Raw genomic sequence first — 21,287 nt, forward strand, 5'->3', positions numbered from 1 at the left:
CTTTTTGGAATTCACAAAGCTTCAAAATCTCTTTCACATCTGAACTTTAATTTAATACTGTCATCTTAAATAAAATCTTCCTTAATTGCTGTAACACTGAAGACGTAATAAAATAAATGCATATCCACTTTTTTTTATTATAGTCTAATTTTGTAATGGCCAATCAAACTACCTGATAAATAGCAAATCCCATACTATTTTACAACATTTGGACATTCTATTTCAACTTTCCTGTTACTTCTTTCTATTATACATTTCAGTTTTTACACAGGTAATACAAAAGTTGATGAAAAAAACATTGCTATTATCTTTGGAAATTAAATTAAATCTTTCTGTGCCATTGATGTTAATTACATAATAGGTAGAATTTGTTTTCCTAACATATATCTAGGTTTTGAATTCATATCACAATTAAGCTTACATACAGAAATATGATTCCTCTTTATTGTGCCTAAGCACTGAATATTTCCAGTTAATTATTTCATCAAATGAAATAAACTGCAAAAATTACCCTTGCAGAGTTAAGATTTTGGTTGCAAGATACAGGGGTTGGACAAAAATGTGGAAACATCTTTAAAAAAACATGTTTCTTTGCTTAATATGGTGTAGGAAACCCATTGGCATCCAAAACAGCTTGCAGTCTTCTCGCAATGGATAAATACAGTTCCTGTATGTTTGCCAAGGGAATATTATACCATTCTTCCTGCAAAAGGGTGGCAAGTTTAGATAACGATGTTGGCGGTGGATAACGAGAACGCACTTTCCGTTCCAATGTAGACCGCAAAGGTTCGATAATATTCAGGTCTGGTGACTGTGGTGGCCAGGAGAGATGGGACAACTCATCCTCATGCTCAGAAAACCAGTCCTGGACAATGTGAGCTGTGTGAACAGGAGCTTTGTCGTCTTGGAAGACACTATCACCATCGGGGAACAAAGTTTGTACCATGGGATGAACTTGATCGGCCAAAATGTTCACATAAGTCTTGGCAGTCATGTGCCCTGACACAGTTATCATGGGGCTAGCAGAGAACCACGATATGGCTGCCCAAACCATAACAGAACCCCCGCCATGTTTCACTCTTGGCAACAAGCAGTCTGTATTATAGGCTTGAGAAGGCGTTCTCCAAACGTAAACTCGGCCAGAAGTAGGAAACAATGTGAAAGAAGACTCGTCAGACCATATTACTCACTTCCACTGCTCTATAGTCCAGGCTTTATGACTTAAACACCACCTTTTCTTGTTACGGGCATTAGCATCACTGATGAGTGGCTTCTCAATTGCAGCACGGCCAGCAATTCCCTGTTTATGAAGCTCCCTTCTAATTGTTTTGGTACTCACAGGGTTCGGTAACACAACATTCATTTCAGCAGTAACTTTTGCAGCTGTGGTCGTCTTATTTTTCGTCACAATTGCCCTTAATGATCGTCTGTCACGATCACTCAGGACACACTTTCGTCCGTGCTGTGATTTAGCAGATGATGTTTTTCCGCTTTTCAAATATGCGGAATAAATCTTCGATACAGCACCTCTTGAAACACTAAACACCTCGGCTACCTTGCTTACGGAAGCACTTACCATACGTGCTCCAAAAATTTGCCCACGTTCGAAGTCTGTTAACTCTGACATAATGCAATGGCAACCTCACATAACAGTACTCCGACAACAACTGAACTGTTTAGCACATTTACGAATTTGTATAGGTGGTGTCAGTAGTCAAAAATGCCAGCGCCACCTACATATTTCATTAAAATCAATCTTTCTTTTCAAACATGCATTTCACAAGGTGTTTCCATATTTTTGTCCATCCACAGTATTTTCTAGGTAAATGAATTGCTATATTAACTACAGAATCAAAGCTGTGCTAATGCGCTAGGTGCTAAGCGGTTTATACATATCAAATTTGTGTGCAAAGCCATCAAAGACCATACAGGAAGTTTAAATTATAATTCTTAAATTATACTAAGCTTACATGCATTGTGATGGAAATTTTAATCAACTGGAATAAAAAGCACTTGAACAAAAATACCATTTAGCAAATTATGAGTAACAGATAAAGTGAAAACCCTAAAGCTTGCAGTAAAAAATTTCTAATATTTTGCTAGAAAACTGGAGCAATATAAGTTTGGAAAGTGGAAACCAAATGCAAACTGATGAGTTATAAATTAGGTCAAAAAATACATACTTTTGGTGCCATCAAGTAAAGGAAATGTACTTTAACTTATAAGTATAAATGAAGATTATAAAACAACATAAAAGCGAATTAGTGAATTTTCCCTAAGCTAATCAAATAGATAAAAAAGAAACTCATTCAAATATGCATTATTAAGTTGTGCAGAATTAAAGTTTTATTCAAGAAGTGCAGTCAGTTTATTTTTATAAATCGTTCAAATATCAACTGAAATTCTTGTGTAATTGCAGGAATGTGAACTTTATTTTTATTTTTTTTTTATTTCAAACATATCTATATGTAAGAAGCACATATTTCAAAACAGTCAGATGCTCCATATGTATATAAACATAAATATTCTTACCTTCCTTTCGTAGGTCCAATAAAGACATTACAGCCATTGCAATCATCAACAGTAATTGTATTGATATGGTCATAAATATAAATGTTGCTGTTCTGTGAACAGAATGAAGAAAACAAAAGAATATCAGAATCTCAAAATGTAACTACAAAATGAAAGAAAAAAGTAAAGAAATTACACATTTCGCATTTAATAAAATTTTAAATGCAAAGAAATATGTAATAAAATATTAAACTTCATTATATCTTTTTCTGTTACATATGACGTTTCATACACCCACAAAAAGTCACCACCCCATTGCTGAAAAACATTTATTTGGCTATCTTTAGGGTTCATGGCAACTATATGTTCATAAGTGCAAGATATAGGTTTATAAGTACTATTAAGAATAAGCAGTTTTTAGAAAACAATGACTATTGAACACATTTTTCAATTGGTGGATACAGATCAATGAAATAATGGATAAAGTGTGAAAACAAGAGTGGTACAGACATACATGGGCTGGCTATTGGCAGATGCCAGCTCGAAAATAAGCCCAAAACATGGCATTTCTATTGAATATTGAAAGTGGGGGCGGCTGCAAATAATCAGAATGTACCATAATAAATTTTTTAAAACTGTCAGAAAGATTATTTTTTTCTTTTTCAACCCAAAATGCTACTGACAAGAAAAGTATACAAGATTTGATATTTTCTCTATAGAGGAATTCAGTATTTTTTTAGATATTTATCAATAATATCACCAATATTTATTCACTGATAGCAGGTATTTAAATAATTAATAACTTGCTGCAATTTAAACTTGTTTTCTTCCACATTTAAATACAAATTTATGACTAAATATTTTTTTGGATGAAAAGGTTTGGTTACTTTTTTTATGGCAAAGCATGCTAGGAGTATCTGTCTACAGAAAAGGATGCCTTTGTGGAAGATTTTCAAAAGGAAATTTGCTTGTATCTACATTACACACGAGGAAAACTTGTGCATGCAACAAGCCTATTTGCCTGGAATCACACCTAGGTTGAACTACCAGCGTTCAGCAACTTTACCATTTGGATGTTGGTGGGATTCGATGAAAAGGAAAATAAATGTAGTTAACAAAAAGTTTATTTTTAACTTTCTGATAGAAAAATCATTAACAACAAAAAACTGCATTGATTCTGGATGGAACAGGGTTTACTATATAATATAAAAGTGATGCAACAAAACAAAGAGTACCATTTACCTGTCACTCCAAGTTAAATATCTCACTGCACTCTGTTTCGAAAAATGATTTTTCTTAAAATCAAGAATTCAAGATTTATCATTTTTACAAGTTTTTAATCCAATTAAGCTTTCTGCTATAGATAAACCAACAAGATCTTCAAATTTAATTAATATATTAATTAAATGAAGAAACTTTTTTAATACATGTGATGGAATTTGTTGAACAAAATTTTAACTAGACTCAGATTCTGAATGCTTCCAAATAGTTTATTTAATATTTATATTCTTCAACCCATTCCCTCCAGTTTTATGGGACTTTGTAAAGTAATATAATGTTTTCAGTATATATTTACTTGAAAAGGATTTCTATAACTATATCTGAAAATTAAAATATTAATACTGAAAAATTTTAAATGTACAGGAAATAACAGCTTAAGATTCCATTAATCCTTAAATTCCTTAAATTCAATACTGCCATTCGACTTGAAATTATGTTATTTTGACATTATTAAATAATTATTATTATCCTGATAACATAATGAATAAAACTTTTAACAATTTTTAGTACTTGTCAGTTTTACCAGTGACCAAAATATCAATGGTATGTGGTAATAACGGCAGTCCCTATTTTGAAATTGAGAATTACAAATTTGAAACTGGTAGCAAATTTAAATATTTAGGATCAGAAGTTAATACTCTCAATGATTTAATGTCTGAGATCTCTAGTAGAGTCACAGATGCTAAGTGATGTTTTTTCAGTCTCAAAAAATATTTAAAATCTAACTTCACTAGCAGAAAAGTGAAGATTTTAATTTACAAAAGCTTAAACAGACCCATTCTCACATACTCTGCTGAGCCCTGGGCAATGACAGAAAAAGCTAAAAGTATCCTTTCTGTCTCTGAAAGAAAAATTTTGAGAGTATTTTTGGTGGCATAAAATGTAACAATATCTGGAAAAGAAGAACTAACTCTGAACTCTAAAAATCAGATACAGTAAAATATATAAGGATTCAGAGAATTAAATGAGCAGGACATCTATGCAGAATGGACAAAAATCGAGTAACTAAAAAGATCTCCTCGGCCAGGCCATTCGGCACACGAAAAAGAGAGAGAAAATAAAAGACTTAAGAATTTAAAAAATAACCAACTGGATGTCCATAGCCAGGGACAGAAGAGCTTGGAATTCAATTTTGAGGAAAGCAAGGGCCCATCCCGGGCTGTCTGGTCATTGAAGAAGAAGAAGAAAATATCAATGGGGGGGAATGCCCCTTCCAATAAAAACTTTTCTATAATCAAATTTAATATCAATTCGCTTTTATGATGTTTTTTTATGTAATCAAAAACATTTAAAAAATCATGCTTACAAAAAATGCAAATTACTTAAAAAAGTGTGATTTTTTCCCCACACTTCAAGTAGTCATAAATCAGCAATAGCAACTAATATGGCATCAAATATGTTATCACAGACTTTCTACTGCTGCCATATGAACTCAGCCAGGAACGACTCAAAATGATGATACTACAGAAATTCAATACTGGCATTTGACTCTTGATTGCTGAAGTAAAAGCCTTCTCCCCCCCCCCCCAGCAATTTTTCACACTGCATCTCCATGCAGCTTCCATGACATCACATAATTTCATTTCATGTTGGTTTTTGCAAATTTAGGTGGAAGGTAAAAAACCACATTCTTCGAAGAACGCAACCGAATCATTTTCATTTGATGATAAATTGAAAATTGTTATCTTTTTAAAGTTAAAAAATATTTACATGAAAGAGCAAAAACAATTTCTTAATTCTTGTTTTGAGTTTGAAATTAACTTGGAAGGATACCCTTGTGTTTACAAGCATGGATATATGTGAACTAAAGAAAAAATTCACATTCACACTTAAACCTCCTGTTAAATATGAAAGAATGGAATGCTGAAAAATGTTACTTGGTTTGTTTTTGCATTATCATAAAAAAAATAATGCCAAATTTGTTGATTAATTGCTGATCAGCAGTAAAATTGACAAGTACTCCATTCTTTTAAACAAAACATTGCAATAACTAAGAATTAAAGTAAACATACTTCACAGTTCTGTATTATGAACTGCTGGCCCTTCACAGAACCAGGCAACTTGACAATAGTTTCATCTTTAGCATTTTCAATTGTAAAATCTTTAGGATTCACATCCTTTTTATTATCCCTTAAATAATAATAATAATAACATATATATATATATATATATATATATATATATATATATATATATATACACATCTAAATATGATAAAATAATGGAGAAGCTAGTATCATATATGAAAACTTTGACATTCCATACATCAAACTATTCTCTCTTTCAAAGAGAAGAAAACAATAGTTTAAAATTTTTAATTTAGGAAAACTAAACTGTTGAAAAGCAATATTTAAATTAAGACAGCAAATGGCAAAATTAAAGAACAAACTCACCTTCAGAATATCTGAACAAAATTTCTCTGATTACAGTTGCCCATTTACATAAAACTAAAGCTCACAGTAACACAACTGCAATATTTTATTTATTATAATTTCAAATAAATAATAGTACAGAAATCTTCCCTACTTATTCAATAATTTAAGACCAGGTCACAGCTAATAAGACAATATCATTAAAATGCAAGCACAGTTCTTTCCTTAGTCCCACCTTTTTAGCAAATGTATTTGAAATACTAAAAAATGTAATTTAATTTCAAATGTGTTCAAAAGCTAACTATTTGCTTATATAAGGCAAAGTGAAATGAAGTCCACCTTTCACATAAAACATAATATTAAAAAAAATACAAATGAATAAAATATTCGTGCTGTATCATTAAATCATACTTGTTTTATACTAAACCTTACACTACATTGTTTTATTGGCAACGAAGATGGGATTTGAAAGATTAAATATTTTTTAACCCGCGAGCATGTGCGTTGGGTGGGGCATATTCTGCGTACCTTATCTCCAAACTCCTTTCCTGGAAATGGGTGAAACCTTTTGTAGCTGAATATCAAGGTCACATTCTTGAAGCTGGGATGTCAGTGGAGTGATTCTTTGAATACTTTTCTAGTAATTGTACCGTTTGGGTATGTGACACCTGCGCACCTTCTCGCATCTCTCAGATTTTTCACCCTCACTTACTTAGGTAGACAGCATGGCGAGGCATCTAAGCTATGATAAAGAAATGGAAAGGTTGAGAAATATGCTAGAAACCATTTCAACAGATGATGAATCGTTTAGCGAAGAGGAAGAATTTATAGATGAAGAATACATCAGCAATCATAATTCAACATACAGTGATACAGACACTGAATTAGATAGTGATTCAGAAAATCAATCAAATGATGAAAATTATGTTTGTAAAAATGGCCTGATATGGAAGGAAAAACAAATTCCGAACGAATGTTAGGACCAATTCTAAAAATATTATCTTCAAAATTCCAGGAAATACTGGTTATTCGAAAGATACATCAACACTATTGGATTCCTGGTCTCTGCTCATTGACAAAGACATGAGAGAAATAATAGTTCAATGTACAAAAATTTACATTGATTCCATTCAGGAGTGTTTTGTAAGCGAGCGCAATGCGAAGAAAATGGATGAATGTGAAATCAAAGCACTTTTGGGACTTTTGTATATATGTGGTGTTCACAATTCCTCTCGCATCAATGTAAAAGATCCGTGGACAACAGATGGAACTGGAATGGATATTTTCCACAAAACAATATCCTGCAAGCAATTCCTTTTCTAATTAAGATTTCTTCGGTTTGATGATACCCAAGATCGTCCGAGTAGAAGAGATGTGGATAAACTCGCTCCCATAAGACAGTTTTTTGAAAAATTCATTGAGAACTGTCAGAAAGCCTACAATGTAGGTGAATATGCAAGAATTGATGAAAAATTAGAACCATTTGGGGGTCGATGTTCATTTAGGCAATACATGTCAAAAAAAAAAAAACCTGCCAAATATGGCATAAAAATATTTGCATTGGTTGATTATGCAATTTCTTGATCTAGCTTTATTTTCTTAACGAAATACATCAGAATTATCCAATACATAATTAGATATGTCTATGTCTAGCAAATGATTTGACGCCTATATCAGAATCTAAACATACTTTCTGCTTATCTTTACTAATGATGTTTTGAGACCACAACTGCAGATTCATGTTTTCGCATTTTTAAATTAAAAAAAAACAAAATGTATAAAATGTGAACAACTTTTTACGCGTTTCTCCAGACCGTATACTTATATTTAGGAAACGTTTGTATTCAGCATAAAAATAAAACAAAAAGTTTGACTCGCATATGACAAAAATTGAATGAGATGTTTAATTCCAAAATCTTAATTTTTTTAAAAATTAAAATCTTAATTCCAAATCATATTCAATTTGCATTGTGGGTTCAGTCAGCAAATAAATCAGAATAATTCATAGTTGATTCCCCCTCTTAACCCTTTGACACGCACGATATTATTTTGATAATTTTTTTTAAACTAAAAACTCCAGAAATTGAATATTATGATCCTAGAGACAAATAATATATGAATTAAAAAAAAATCTACTCTTGCCCATTGTTCTGTGGGTGGTGGTCGTCTAGGAGTTTGAAACTTACTGATGTAGTAGGGAAAAAAAACTTACGATTTTCCGCGCGCGTTTTCAATAAATGATGAAATTTACGGATTTTAAAAAAATGTATGTAAGAATTATATTATATATAACTTTTTTACATTATTTTACAAAGTAAATCGTCAGCAAAAATTAAAAAATAAATATTTATGTAATTTTTCTATAGCAGTGAAAATATAAGTACCTACATAATAAGGACATTTGGATAAATGGATTAAAAACTCAATAAAATAAGGATAAAAAAGAACTCAGTGTTTTTTTTTTTTTTTTAATTTCAAAGAAAAATTTTTTTGTGACTCTGTTCAAAGCATGTTTTGTCGCTTTGGTACATGCATAGACCCACATTGCACTTTTCACACACACATCTTGTTCTATGAGGTTTCTTCCTTGTGCTACAAAATGTACACTACCTGGATTTAAATTTTACTGGTATATGTCCAGCGTTATTTAGTTTCTTTTCATCTGGCACATGAAATTTGTGGTTTCTTATGTTAATGAGGGGGGGGGGCTTGGTCTTTTTGGCTTTGTACGGATCGTTCGTTTCCCATTCATACTTATGTTATTCGTATTTCGTCCCAAAATATTCAGAAAATATTTTTTATTTAAATAAAACTTTTACACAATTTCTATTTTTAATTATAGCAAAGTATATTTACATTAAATTTAAACCACAAGAAATAATTTATGAAATCACAATATTAGCTTGGGGAGCAAGTGTGTTGATGTCAGAGAAAAGTATTTGGAAAAGAAAGACCTTTTTACTAGGCAGGTGCATATATTGTTTAGTAATAAAATAACTCCATAGTTTCAAAGCCCTTTATCTATATCCGGGTAAAAATAAACATTCCTATTTGAAAAGCAAGCGAACGCCACTGAGAAGCAAACGCCAGTGGTTTCAAGGCACGACCACAGAGCCTCTAAAGGATTGTAAGCATTGTGACACAATGCTCTAGTGGCGCAGTGGTCGTGCCCTGAAACCACATAGCAAATGCCATAGATATAGAGGTTTTTTTTATATATATGCAGTTTAATTACTGCAATTTTTTATTGTTTATGACAGAAATCATGATGTGCGATGACTAATTTCTGAAATTTAAAGTTGTTTATATTAATAAAAGGAAGTTATTTTGTCTCATCAAAAACGAGTTTTAAAAGGCATTCGATCTGAAAAATTGATACCTAAAACATATATGATTCTACAGTCATTTTGTGTTATTTAGATGTAAAAGATCAGTAATCAATTCATTTTCACTCAAACATTTCGGAAAAAAGAGGAGAAAAAAAATTCGGAAAATGGTGATTTCAGGGCGTGACCACCGCGCGTCCAAAGGTTAACTGCATAATGCTTAATTCAAGTGGAAATTACAGCAGGATTAACTTTCTCGATTCGTGAAACTGTTCGACTAAACACATATGAGGAATAATAATGCATAATTTCTTCACCAGAGTTTACATTGTTCTAAGGCTATCTAGGTTATTGTTAATTAGTTTGGATAGTTAATTCAAAATACTTTTTCAACTTCCTTTGTGGATATGAAGAATTCTTTGATGCCAGTGTTATGATCATTACTGCTGCTGAGTGCTTGCATACAGGATATAGTGTTAGACATAATGATTTTCTGGGAGAGATTTTGTAATGGCTATGTTGCTGTTCAGTTGAGAAGTGGTTCCATTATACAGGATAATTTTAATTATACTGTGGGGATTTGATTTTTTGGAATATAAAAATTTTGTAATTTATTGCATCGAAAGAGTTTGCAACCAAGATATGATTCTGGATGATACAGATTACAACTGAAGCAGACTGGATTTTCTAATTTACCTGGGTAGAAACAGAGAGTCATTTTACAATGTCCTGCATATTTGCAGTCACATGGGACGAGAAAACAATTGTCAGAGGAGTGATGCCTTAATTGCGGCACTGATGAACTAATTTTTGTTTATGTATTTTTCTATTTTGGCAATGAATAGGGTTATATTATTAATGGAGATATGTTCTCAATGTTAGGGGTTGTTAACAGCTGTATTTGAAAAAAAATGTCACAGATTATTTAGTTCTATTTTGAGTTAACTGCACCACTTCACAAACAGTGAATTCTTTAGATATTAAAATATCAGAGATTTCAGTTTTATCCAAGTCAGCAGGAAGGTCTCCGATGACTATTTTTTCATCGATATTGGTGCTTTGTTGCGATCATGAGACCTACTTGCTTTTCAAGAAATAATTCTGAAAAATAAGTCTGAACAATTTTGCATTTTGAACAACAGCCCACTGTTGAAAAGAGCTTTCCGGTAATAAAAACAATTAGCTCCTTTGGATGGTTTTAACATGATGAGTGGAACATACCTGATATTAACAGTATGTAATAAGAACAAATTTTATCCGACTTTTTTCTTTACAAGCAACAAATCTGATTTAGTGAATTTAAAACAGGGAAAAAGATCACTTAAGAATGATACATTGGGAAAGGGCAGAGATCAAAATTAAACATTCAGAAAAAATCTTTAAAACTTAAATATCATCTTCCAAGAACATAAATACTGTCTATTAAGATTTTAAATCTTCAAATAGAAACAATAATCATATCTAATTATATAACAGTTACTATGAAATAAAAGAAATCCAAAATTTAACATAGCATTTTAAAATACCCAACACCATACACACCCTGGGGAAAAAAGAAATTAGCTTACCATGAATAGCTTTTTTCTCCCTTTTTACTGTCTGTTATTTTTATTTTGGGTGATCCTGATTTTGCACACAAGCACCCCATCATATCTTAATCAAAACCCTAATTTAATAAGATCAACATTAAACATAAAATAACTTAATCATACTGAAGACAGGATTGCAGAGAAAGCACAGTTAATATATAGAATTTTACATCACTTACTCACACACAAAAAATTAGAAGATCATAAGAAAAAAAGAAGGTACAACAATTGACATTCAAATAATTTATTTTTCTCTCCTTAAAAGAAAAATAGGTACTTTTCCGTTTCGCCGGAGCAAACCTCGCCAAGCAGATTTTACTGGCAAAAATATATAGTATACACATAAAAAATGTTAACAAATGTTAGTTCTAAGAATTTTTTATTTTGAAAACATACACATTTTAATAGCTTTAAAAATTTTGTGAAAAGCCAATAAATTTGTAAAAAAGACATTAAGAATTTAGTATGCTTTCATGGTTCAACATCCTTATTCGACGGTTCGTATCACGTGACCCCCAAGAGATCTCATCTCACGTAAACCACGCTACGAAAATCTAATTCTCTCAGTGATTATCTACATTAATTTCAAGTTAAATCTTAGTTTGGAATACAAGTTTAAATGCGAGAATTGTTTCAATTCATACGAATAGCTTACTCAGAAATTATGTATAACCGCAGTGTTTTACTTCGCAGGTGTATTCCATTAGAATTGATGAATTTAACCCTTGACTTTGCCTTTACTATATTTTCGTCTTTGGGTGAACAGTGTGATTGCTTCCTAATTGACTTAATTACTGCGAATGGTCTTAGGGCATAAAATTGAACTATCTGGTAAAAATTCTACATAATTTTATGCCAGTATTTAAAAAAACAATCAATCTGATAAGAAATGGTTGCGACTTGTTTTGAAAATGAGGCGTAAAAGGTTACCAGCAAGAATATTCCGTTTGGTATCAGTTGTACCATTATTGGCAACTCTATCGCCTGCGCCGGCAAAACAGAAAAGTACCGAAAATTTTTTTTCTAAAATTTCCTTAAAAAGAAGTATTTTTGATAAAGTAATATTTTTATACACAATATATTTTCTGACACACAAATAAACTAATATAATGTAAGATTTTGGTTCTCTGATTATCCACAGACCCCTTACTATTCATGAGATAATGGACTCTATAACTAAAACAGACAACTCCAAATATATTTGTGTGGTAACCAAAGTATGTGTGCCTGTGCAGCAGATGAGCACAGATTTTCACCTTCAAATTTGACGGTCACTCTTCTGATTAGAAGTTGTTTTACAGTCATTATATTCTTTTTCTCCTCGTAAGGAATCACAATGGGACTATGGAGTTTACCACAAAATAGAAAGCATTATATTTACCTAAAGGTACAGTATTTTGCCAAGCAGCACAGAACACAAAAATTCGCATTCCATGAAGTTGTACTTCTTATATGATCAATTTTCCGATTAGCATTCCATGAAGTTGTACTTTATTAATGATTAAATCAAATTTTTTATTCACATTCCATGAAGTTGTACTTCTTAAATGATCAATTTTTTTTATTTGCATTCCATGAAGACCTACTTCTTAAATGATCAAATTTTTTATCATTTGACGAACTCTGATCTTTTTTTTTAAATATGAAAACAGAATGCTGTGCACATGCGTAAAATAAAAGGATGTAGATTGCCATATTTCTACAGTTCCTTGATTTTTTTTAAATAGAAACAGATTGCTATTACCGAATAGTACCCCAAAACCTTTCTTTTAACAAACTGCCATATTGGATAAATGCATACTTTTAGCTTCACTCTCTGTGCTGCATAGATGCAATTTCACTGCGCTCTCTTCCTATCGCAATAGTATTAAAAAATGTAAATGTACTGTAAACAGGCACGATTACAGTGCCAAGTGAATTATGGTCACAAATATGAATTTAAATAAAAATGGAATTTAATCTGCCTTGACTGCCAAGTTTCCTATACATTAGAGATTAGCATTCTATGCAGTCAAAATTCTTCCTCTTCAATATGCTATCTATGTTCTATGTCATCAACATTTGCTATGACTTTTCCTCTTTTAATCACATACTTATATGTACGTATATGTTTGAAGTGCTGATTGCAGTAAAAAAGAAGTTGCATACCCCCAACACACGGTGACGTCACTGTGATATTACAAACATTTGCAACTTCACACCCAGGTCACACACAAATTTTACAGCGACATTGTGGGCACTTCATAATGTCCACGTTTTGTGATGTCATATAACCTTTCTTGCAATGTCATTATATATGATACATACATCTATAATCAATTCTAAATTGAAGGGAAAAAGTGGGGTAAATTAAATTTAGTATCAAAAAACAAAGGTTATCCTACTTTATATATAGTAGTACAACCTGTAAGGGATGATTCTGTTAGTCCCGGCCCCTTTGAATTAAACATATATTTAATATATACCTCTTGATAAAGGACACCTCTATTTAAGGAATAAAATGTCTGGTCTGGTGGATGTTCCTCGTCAGAAGGTACTAACTTTATACACACACACATATACAGTCAAAAGTCGTTAATTCGGACACCCATAATCCGGACCTCAAAGCTACAAACTTTCTGCACATGCGTCAATGAGACGCATGTGCAGAAAGTTTGTAAGACCTTTACGGCTGCGAATATGCCTGTGCGCGTGCGAAAAATACGTTTATGAGTGCGCGTTTAATGTATAACGGACGGTATAAGCTAAGCTAAAATTATCTAATTATCTATTTCAGTTAATGTTGCAGATTGCATTGTTTCCTTAATCTTCAAATTGGATCCGGCTTATTAATTTTTGCAAACTGTTAGTGTAATTTTATAAAAGTAAGCTTGAACTTTCGATTATGTCAAATAGAATTTCTGATATATATTTACTAATATGTAAAGGATTTACAAAGCGAAAGTATATTTCGAAGTTCATTAAACAAAAAGTGGAATTGCTGCAAAAAATGAATAAAGGCATATCCTTTGTTTATCTAAACTTTAACAAAGCGAAAGTTTACCTAAACTTTGTTTATCTTTAACGCCGCGGCGGGCGCGCAATGAATTGGAAGTTGATCTGTCAGCACTATCCTTATCTTCAGGGCAGATGTTTTGGTTGATCTTTACATTACGGTAACTTGGCGATTTTTTGGCGAAAATTTGGCGACCAACTCCCCTACAGCAACCCTTTATTTTTTTTTTCCCCGCCGCCATTTTGTCTTCACGAAGTAAAGACATGTTTCTTTTCTTCTTATCTACTGAACACTTCTTCCAACAATCTACTAGCCGATTTACACTTATGCTAGAAATTTTATCAAACAAAACTGCTTAATCATGACAAATATTCACTGCAAAATTCGGAAAAAGTGCACAATACCATACACCTTACGCGTTTTTCAAAATAACACATACACATAAACCATGTACACGCCGACTTATTTTTACTTAAAAAAACATCCCAGAATTGCACAAAAATGGCATTGCACACACTCTTCACTATATCCATGTACACTGCTTTTACCTCATAAATTAAAAAAATTTCACGAAAATACATGACACTTTTCTCAATCTTTAAACCCGGTAAAAAGAACATATATGAAATTACATGATTGCGAAAAAGTATTTACCCTTTACAAATATGAACATTTCCACATATAAAATAAATAAAATATCCAAAAACTTTTACCTCTAAATCATCTATTACATTATACACGTCACCAACGAATTCATACATGAAGCATTACAAATATTTAGTATCAAATATTTAAATTATTTCCATGCACGTTTATTTCAACTTAAACGTAAACCAAATTCCTACAAGCATAAAATTCACAAAATAACTATCATTTCATTAAAACATCACTGAACCATGTACACGTCGACTTATTTTTACTTAAAAAAAACATCCCAGAATTGCACAAAAATGGCATTGCGCACACTCTTCACTATATCCATGTACACTGCTTTTACCTCATAAATTAAAAAAATTTCACGAAAATACATGACAATTTTCTCAATCTTTAAACCCGGTAAAAAGAACATATATGAAATTACATGATCGCGAAAAAGTATTTACCCTTTACAAATATTAACATTTCCACATATAAAATAAATAAAATATCCAAAAACTTTTACCTCTAAATCATCTATTACATTATACACGTCACTAACGAATTCATACATGAAGCATTACAAATATTTATTATCAAATATTTAAATTATTTCCATGCACATTTATTTCAAATTAAACATACACCAAATTCCTACAAGTATAAAATTCACAAAATAACTATCATTTCATTAAAATATAATTAAATTCAAAAACACCACTTAAAATATACATGAGCACATACATTCAATTAATAAAAATTACCTTACAATCCTAATTACTTTAAACTAAATCATTGCTAATAACAATTTTCCCAATAATACCAAATTCCTTTCCACCTTACATTTCCAACAATGCATAAAAATAATTAAAAATACTAACTTACCTAATCTCCTTCAGAATCTTCATTACGTGGCGGATACACTTTTCTTCATTCTCTTTCAGAATCTTTAAAATCATACTTATCTTTCAAAGCAAGATATCACGTAAAATAAATAACATAATAAAACATGTTTATTTCTCTCTCACACAACCTTAAAAAACATTTCTTACTATCCTTTTCAATACCACTAAATACCCATTTCGAATTCACTTTACTTACGGTCATGGGATCCAAAAATTCACAAACACTATTTCACACAACACAGAATAAAGCCAAATACAAAATTCCCAGATTTTTCCCCATTAAAGAACCGTAATTCGTCCATTAATATCACATGACATATCCCATGATCTCTCATTTCCCCCACACAAAATAATGCGTAATCGGAACTCAGTACTGCTCACATTATTACCAAAGTCCCAGGTAGTAACCTTTATCGCCTCCAAAATGTCGCCAAACTACCAGTTACCGTAATGTAAAGATCAACCGATGTTTTTATTTTATTTGGCTTATAATTCCTTACTAAATGTAGTATTTCATCTCGATGTACTCCGTCTTTGATATGATTTAAATCAAATTCCTCGTCATTATAATTCGCTTCCGATAGCGAAGAAAGTAACAGAGGTTATTGAAAACGAAAAAATTTCGATTGACAAATTAGTCCGAAGACACAGCAATTATAGGACTTGAACAGCGGAACTTTGTAACTGAACAAGAAATTATGTCTGTTTATAGAATTAAAGAGAATGTATTATCACGTAAAAAACGAAGCAACTTAAACAACTTACATTGAAAGAAATGTTTAATAAAGTAAACAAATAAATATTAAGCTTTTTTTAAAAAATTCTGATACCCTTTAGATCATAATTGTTCTTTATTTCATAAATTACGGTTTCATGTTTTTAATTTTATAATTTCTGCATGCCATCTTACCAGATTTAAACTGATGACCTATAATCTGGAAAAATCGATAATCTGGAATCGCCGAAGTCCCGACGAGTCCGGATTAACGACTTTTGACTGTATATATATGTACACTTTTGCCAACTGCAATAAAAGAGAGAGATGCACAACTAGATATTATAGCAGTCCCATATACAAAATTTCAATGTTTTACTAATAATAATTTTTTAGTTATGCAAAATACATTTTTATGTGTATACAGACATCATGAAAAAATTTATTTTACAATCCACATTGGGATAGAGTCCTTTGTTCTGTCTATACATACAAACATCACAGAAAAATATAGTCAAAATGAGTATTTCCATTGAAATCTGACAACCGAATTTTTCCGCTATAACAATAATTGAAAAATTACATAAGGATTTCTAGAAAAAGGTAAGCGTTTTATTATGATGCTTCTTGACTTTTAAATTTTATAGAATTGATGATCTTTTATAGAATTCTCAGTGCACCACCATTTTTAAAATGGCTGTTACTTTTCACATATTAGCTTGGGAAAAAATTAATCACTGACTCACTAGAGATTTTTCAAAGGGGGGGGGGGTGCAAATAATCAGAAAATAATACTTTTTTTTTAATACCATCTGTAACACTTTACCTTTTAATATTTGGAACAAGCTGTCATTCAAAATCACCATAAAATAACAAACATTATAATAAGTTAACTAGGTACCTGGAAAAACAACGGAAAAAATATTTTTCCTCAGATTTAGAATAAATAAATACAAAAAATTGTCCCTTTCAAAAGTGGTACAAGTAATACACATATATTATGAAAAATATGACAATTTTATAAAACAGTTTGAAAAATAGTTAATGGGACTTCGTTATATAACACTCTTATTTGCTTTTTTAAGCGATCTCCAAGAAAGAAACTTTTTGTTGCATTCTATTTTATAATAATATAGTGCACTGAGATTTAAAGTTATGTATTAAACTGAGAATAGAAACTTATTCGAATGGTACTCGGATTAAAAGCCCACCTGAAATTTCTTACAAATTTCAAGTGGAAAAAAATAAATAAATAATAAAAAAAAAATAAAAAAAAAAATACACAAACTATGCAGCCACATCCATCTACATGAGAGGTTAGCTTCCAAACTCAAGAATTATTAATGAAAACAGGAATAAAAAAATTTTCATGCTCATGCTCATTTATTCTCTACTTTTGAACACATTCCCGAAAAAAAAAAAGAAAGAAAACTTTTCTTTTAATTGCATCCTACACAGCTTTTATATCTGGTTAAAGGTTTAGTTTCGTTTTTCAGTTTTTATCATGAGTATTTCATTCTTGCAATACAATAGTTATGTTTAATGATTTCATTCTAAAAAATTGTTAGAGAGAACGTGCATCATTTTCTTTCAGTTAAATAACAGTAAACAGTTGTATCTTTTTAAACATGTATACATGCTTTCATAAATAAATATGAACCCCTTTAACAATATACATCTAAAAAGAAAAATGCAACAACAGATTAAATTTTTTTTTTTCTCGAAAACATAAACATTGTGAAGTATAAACACAGCCTTGAGGAAGTACTCACTTATGAGGTAGCTTTATACCGAACAAACATGCAAAATATTTTAAATATTTCCTATTTTGCATTTACATTGGAAGGAAATGCATATACAATTTTCCGGTCTTTCCTGCAAAGATATCGACAATTAACGTAAACAAACAGACCCCATAAAAAAAAAAATAGTCATACGGTTATGGGTAAAAATTCGTTCACGTTAAAAATTGTAGAAGCTTGCGGAATTAAAAAATTTTCAGCCTCATTAAATGTCATATAAATAGTAAACATTAATAGCAGCAAATATTTTAACAGGAATTGAGTTTTTTATAGTTCTAAGGGAATTTCTGAACTTTGTTTTCTGTTCAAAACGATGTTGTTGTCATAGGAATATTTATCTCGAGGAAGCTACTATTTGAAGTGTGTAACAAAGATAAAACACGAATTTCATATGATTAGAATTTAATACGATTTTCGGTTTATTAAATTTAACGAATGGCGTATTAATTTAAAACTTCTTAATTTATTAAGCTAACTGAAGTGATTTTAGTCATTATATGGTAAAATTATGCTCTTTTTCTCTAGATGATATTACATTGCATCCGGTAAGTATGGCTCCTGTTTTTTTTTTTTTTTTTTTTTTTTTTTTTTTTTTTTTTTTGAATAAAAGTAAAAAAAATGCAAAGTTGTACAAAATGTTCAAAATATTTCGAAGAAAAATTCTTTTGAATTGTAATACTCCTTTTCATCTGAGGTTTGAACCCAGAATTATTTTATGTTTGAATAGCTTTAACTCAAAGATGTTTTTGTCAATATAAATAAAAGATAGTATTTTCGCATACCGCATATTGATATTTATTACTGTTTAATTTAGTTCTGTATTGAGGGAGCGGTGCGATTACCGAGGAAAACGGCCGAACGTTCGCAGCGCTCCGTAATAAGGAACGGTGCTACTTTGGTAGACGGTTGCACGGATTTTTGGCGATTTACATTGGCGCAATTGTTGGCGCGGTTTTTACAGTCGTCAGCCATCTTGAAAAATGATGTTTTTACGTATTTCACGCATAGTAAAGTATTCGAAACTTTAAAAAAATAAATATCGTTAAAAACAATGGATTAATTTTTTGTTGAAAACGTTGTTTTCATTAAGATGGCTGACAAGTGTAAATAAATACATTTACTAAGAGTATAAAATGCTAAAGTAAGGTTAAATTATTACTTTCATATAATAGTATAAAAACATTGCGCCAACATTTAATTGGAATAAAATATTACTTAAATTGAATATTGAATTGAAAACATCATACCAACGTTTAAAAGAATTAAAATTTTTCAATTACTTAAATTCAAATCCTTTAAAATAAGTTTTATAGGATATAATTATTTAACATTAAAACATGTGGCAATAAATATCTCAGGAAATTTTAAAAAATATGTATTAAATTTTTAATAAAAATTGAAGTATACAATAATAAAGTAAAAGAAAAATATGTACTTACATTTTTTTAAGCATTTTACTATACGCATATTGATAAGCACCAGGAAAAAAAAAAAAAAAAAAACTTCATCTGTTATCCACATTTCTCGCACTTCATTGAAGAAGCAATTAGCGAGGTTTCCTTCAAATATTTTAAATAAATTTCCTCTGACCCTAGTAACAATAAATAAATCTTTGATTAGGAAATCCAGGTTGGCCAAAATAAGGTCTCAAACGGCAATTTTTTTATGCCGATACCAATAATTCTTGGTAATTACCACTAACAACATTCATCTTCGAAACGAAGACATCCATTCGCTTTGAAATCTGAGGAAATCGAAGAGATGAATAATAAAATTTTAAAATGGCGCTGTAATGCACAAATATTAAGTAACCAATCAGGAAGCTGATTACATCACGCCTAGAATTAAAATTATTTAAATAATCATTCATAATAAAATCATATTTAAAAAATGCAAAATTAAATTGTGTTTTAATATTTAACAGCCATAAATAATGTTTAAAACATTAGATTAAATTTATAGATATTAAAACTAATTACTTTTAAAATAAGGTGACGTCATTGATTACATCATCCACAAAATAAAATTTCATAAAATATTATAAACAATAAAATTTTTATTTCAAATAAAAATGCAAAATTAAATTGATTTTTAATATTTAAAAGCCATAAATAATATTTTAAACACGGAATTTATGCACAATAAAACGCATTATTTTTTAAATAAAATGACAACAAAGTATCGGTTACCATAAATAACTTATCCAGCAATGGGTTTACCCTAAGTTGTATTACTCGCCAAAGGAAAGTCGCCAAAAAATCGCCAAAATCCGTGCAACCGTCTACCAAAGTAGCACCTAAGGAACAAACATTATTCTCCTCTTAGTGATTATCCATTAAATCACTTCAAAAGCTTCTTCTTTCAAAAAAAAAAAAAAAAAAAAAATCTACACCCTTTCCAGATATTTTCAGCTCCGATGTTGATGAGAGTGACAGAGCGGACACCGTGAGGATACACAACGAAAGTCTGGAATTTTGAGATAAGTATACTAATTTCATCTAAACTAAATCAAATTGCCATTACAAAAGTACTTTTAGAATAATTAATTTATATTTTCATCAGTTTTTAGAGTTAAACAATATTTGAATTGCTCATTGCTTGTGGATCTTTTTGTCCAAACAGAAGCTCAGTTCGCTATCAGCTCGCGTTTGTCAACAGTTGTTCCTTATCCTACTTTGAGGAATTTCGCGACAGGGAAATTCTCGGGATCTTGCGCATCGTCCTGTATATTAGTTTGCGCTATGCGCCACTTCCCTCTCCGATCTTTTTTTCTTTTTTTCAGATCGTTTAAATATTTTTTTGCCTTTAAATATTATACCTCATCGATTTTTTTCCCTCATACTGTTCTTTGCTATCTGTTTAATGTCCAAGTGTGAGGGATGGATTATTCTCCATTGCCTGAAATAAATTTAAATTTATGTGCTAATATAAATGCAATGTCCCAATGTGTTAATTAACATTAATTAACAAGTAATAAATTTGATAGTAAACTGATAATAAGTAAACTTGTAATAAATTATGATAGTTAAATTAATAAATACTATGTTTAATTTATTAATGTATATATATATATATATATATATATATACATATTTTTTTTTTTTTTTTTTTTTTTTTTTTTTTTTGCTGATGTGGTCTTGTTTTGTATTTATGGA

At 30.6% G+C, this 21,287-nt stretch overlaps 1 protein-coding gene across 2 annotated transcripts in view; it reads right to left on the bottom strand.

Annotated features, from left to right (window-relative positions):
• The window catches only part of LOC118202073 (protein XRP2-like), a 43,311-nt gene extending 25,067 nt beyond the window's left edge, over positions 1 to 18,244 (bottom strand). Inside the window, exons 1-4 of one of the 2 annotated variants that reach the window (XM_035374233.2) lie at positions 18,103 to 18,244; positions 11,059 to 11,156; positions 5,805 to 5,922; positions 2,533 to 2,624 (exon numbers count right to left, since the gene is read on the bottom strand). In XM_035374233.2, coding sequence (XP_035230124.1) covers positions 2,533 to 2,624; positions 5,805 to 5,922; positions 11,059 to 11,141 — 293 coding nt within the window. In that variant the 5' untranslated portion in view covers positions 11,142 to 11,156; positions 18,103 to 18,244. The remainder of the gene's footprint in view (positions 1 to 2,532; positions 2,625 to 5,804; positions 5,923 to 11,058; positions 11,157 to 18,102) is intronic. The other variant, XM_035374234.2, reaches the window with a different exon arrangement.
• Positions 18,245 to 21,287: the final 3,043 nt, after the last annotated feature.

The sequence above is a fragment of the Stegodyphus dumicola genome, chromosome 4 (genome assembly GCF_044657685.1).
Source record: "Stegodyphus dumicola isolate Sdum_Otavi_A_Nest chromosome 4, ASM4465768v1".
NCBI classification, from domain to species: domain Eukaryota; kingdom Metazoa; phylum Arthropoda; class Arachnida; order Araneae; family Eresidae; genus Stegodyphus; species Stegodyphus dumicola.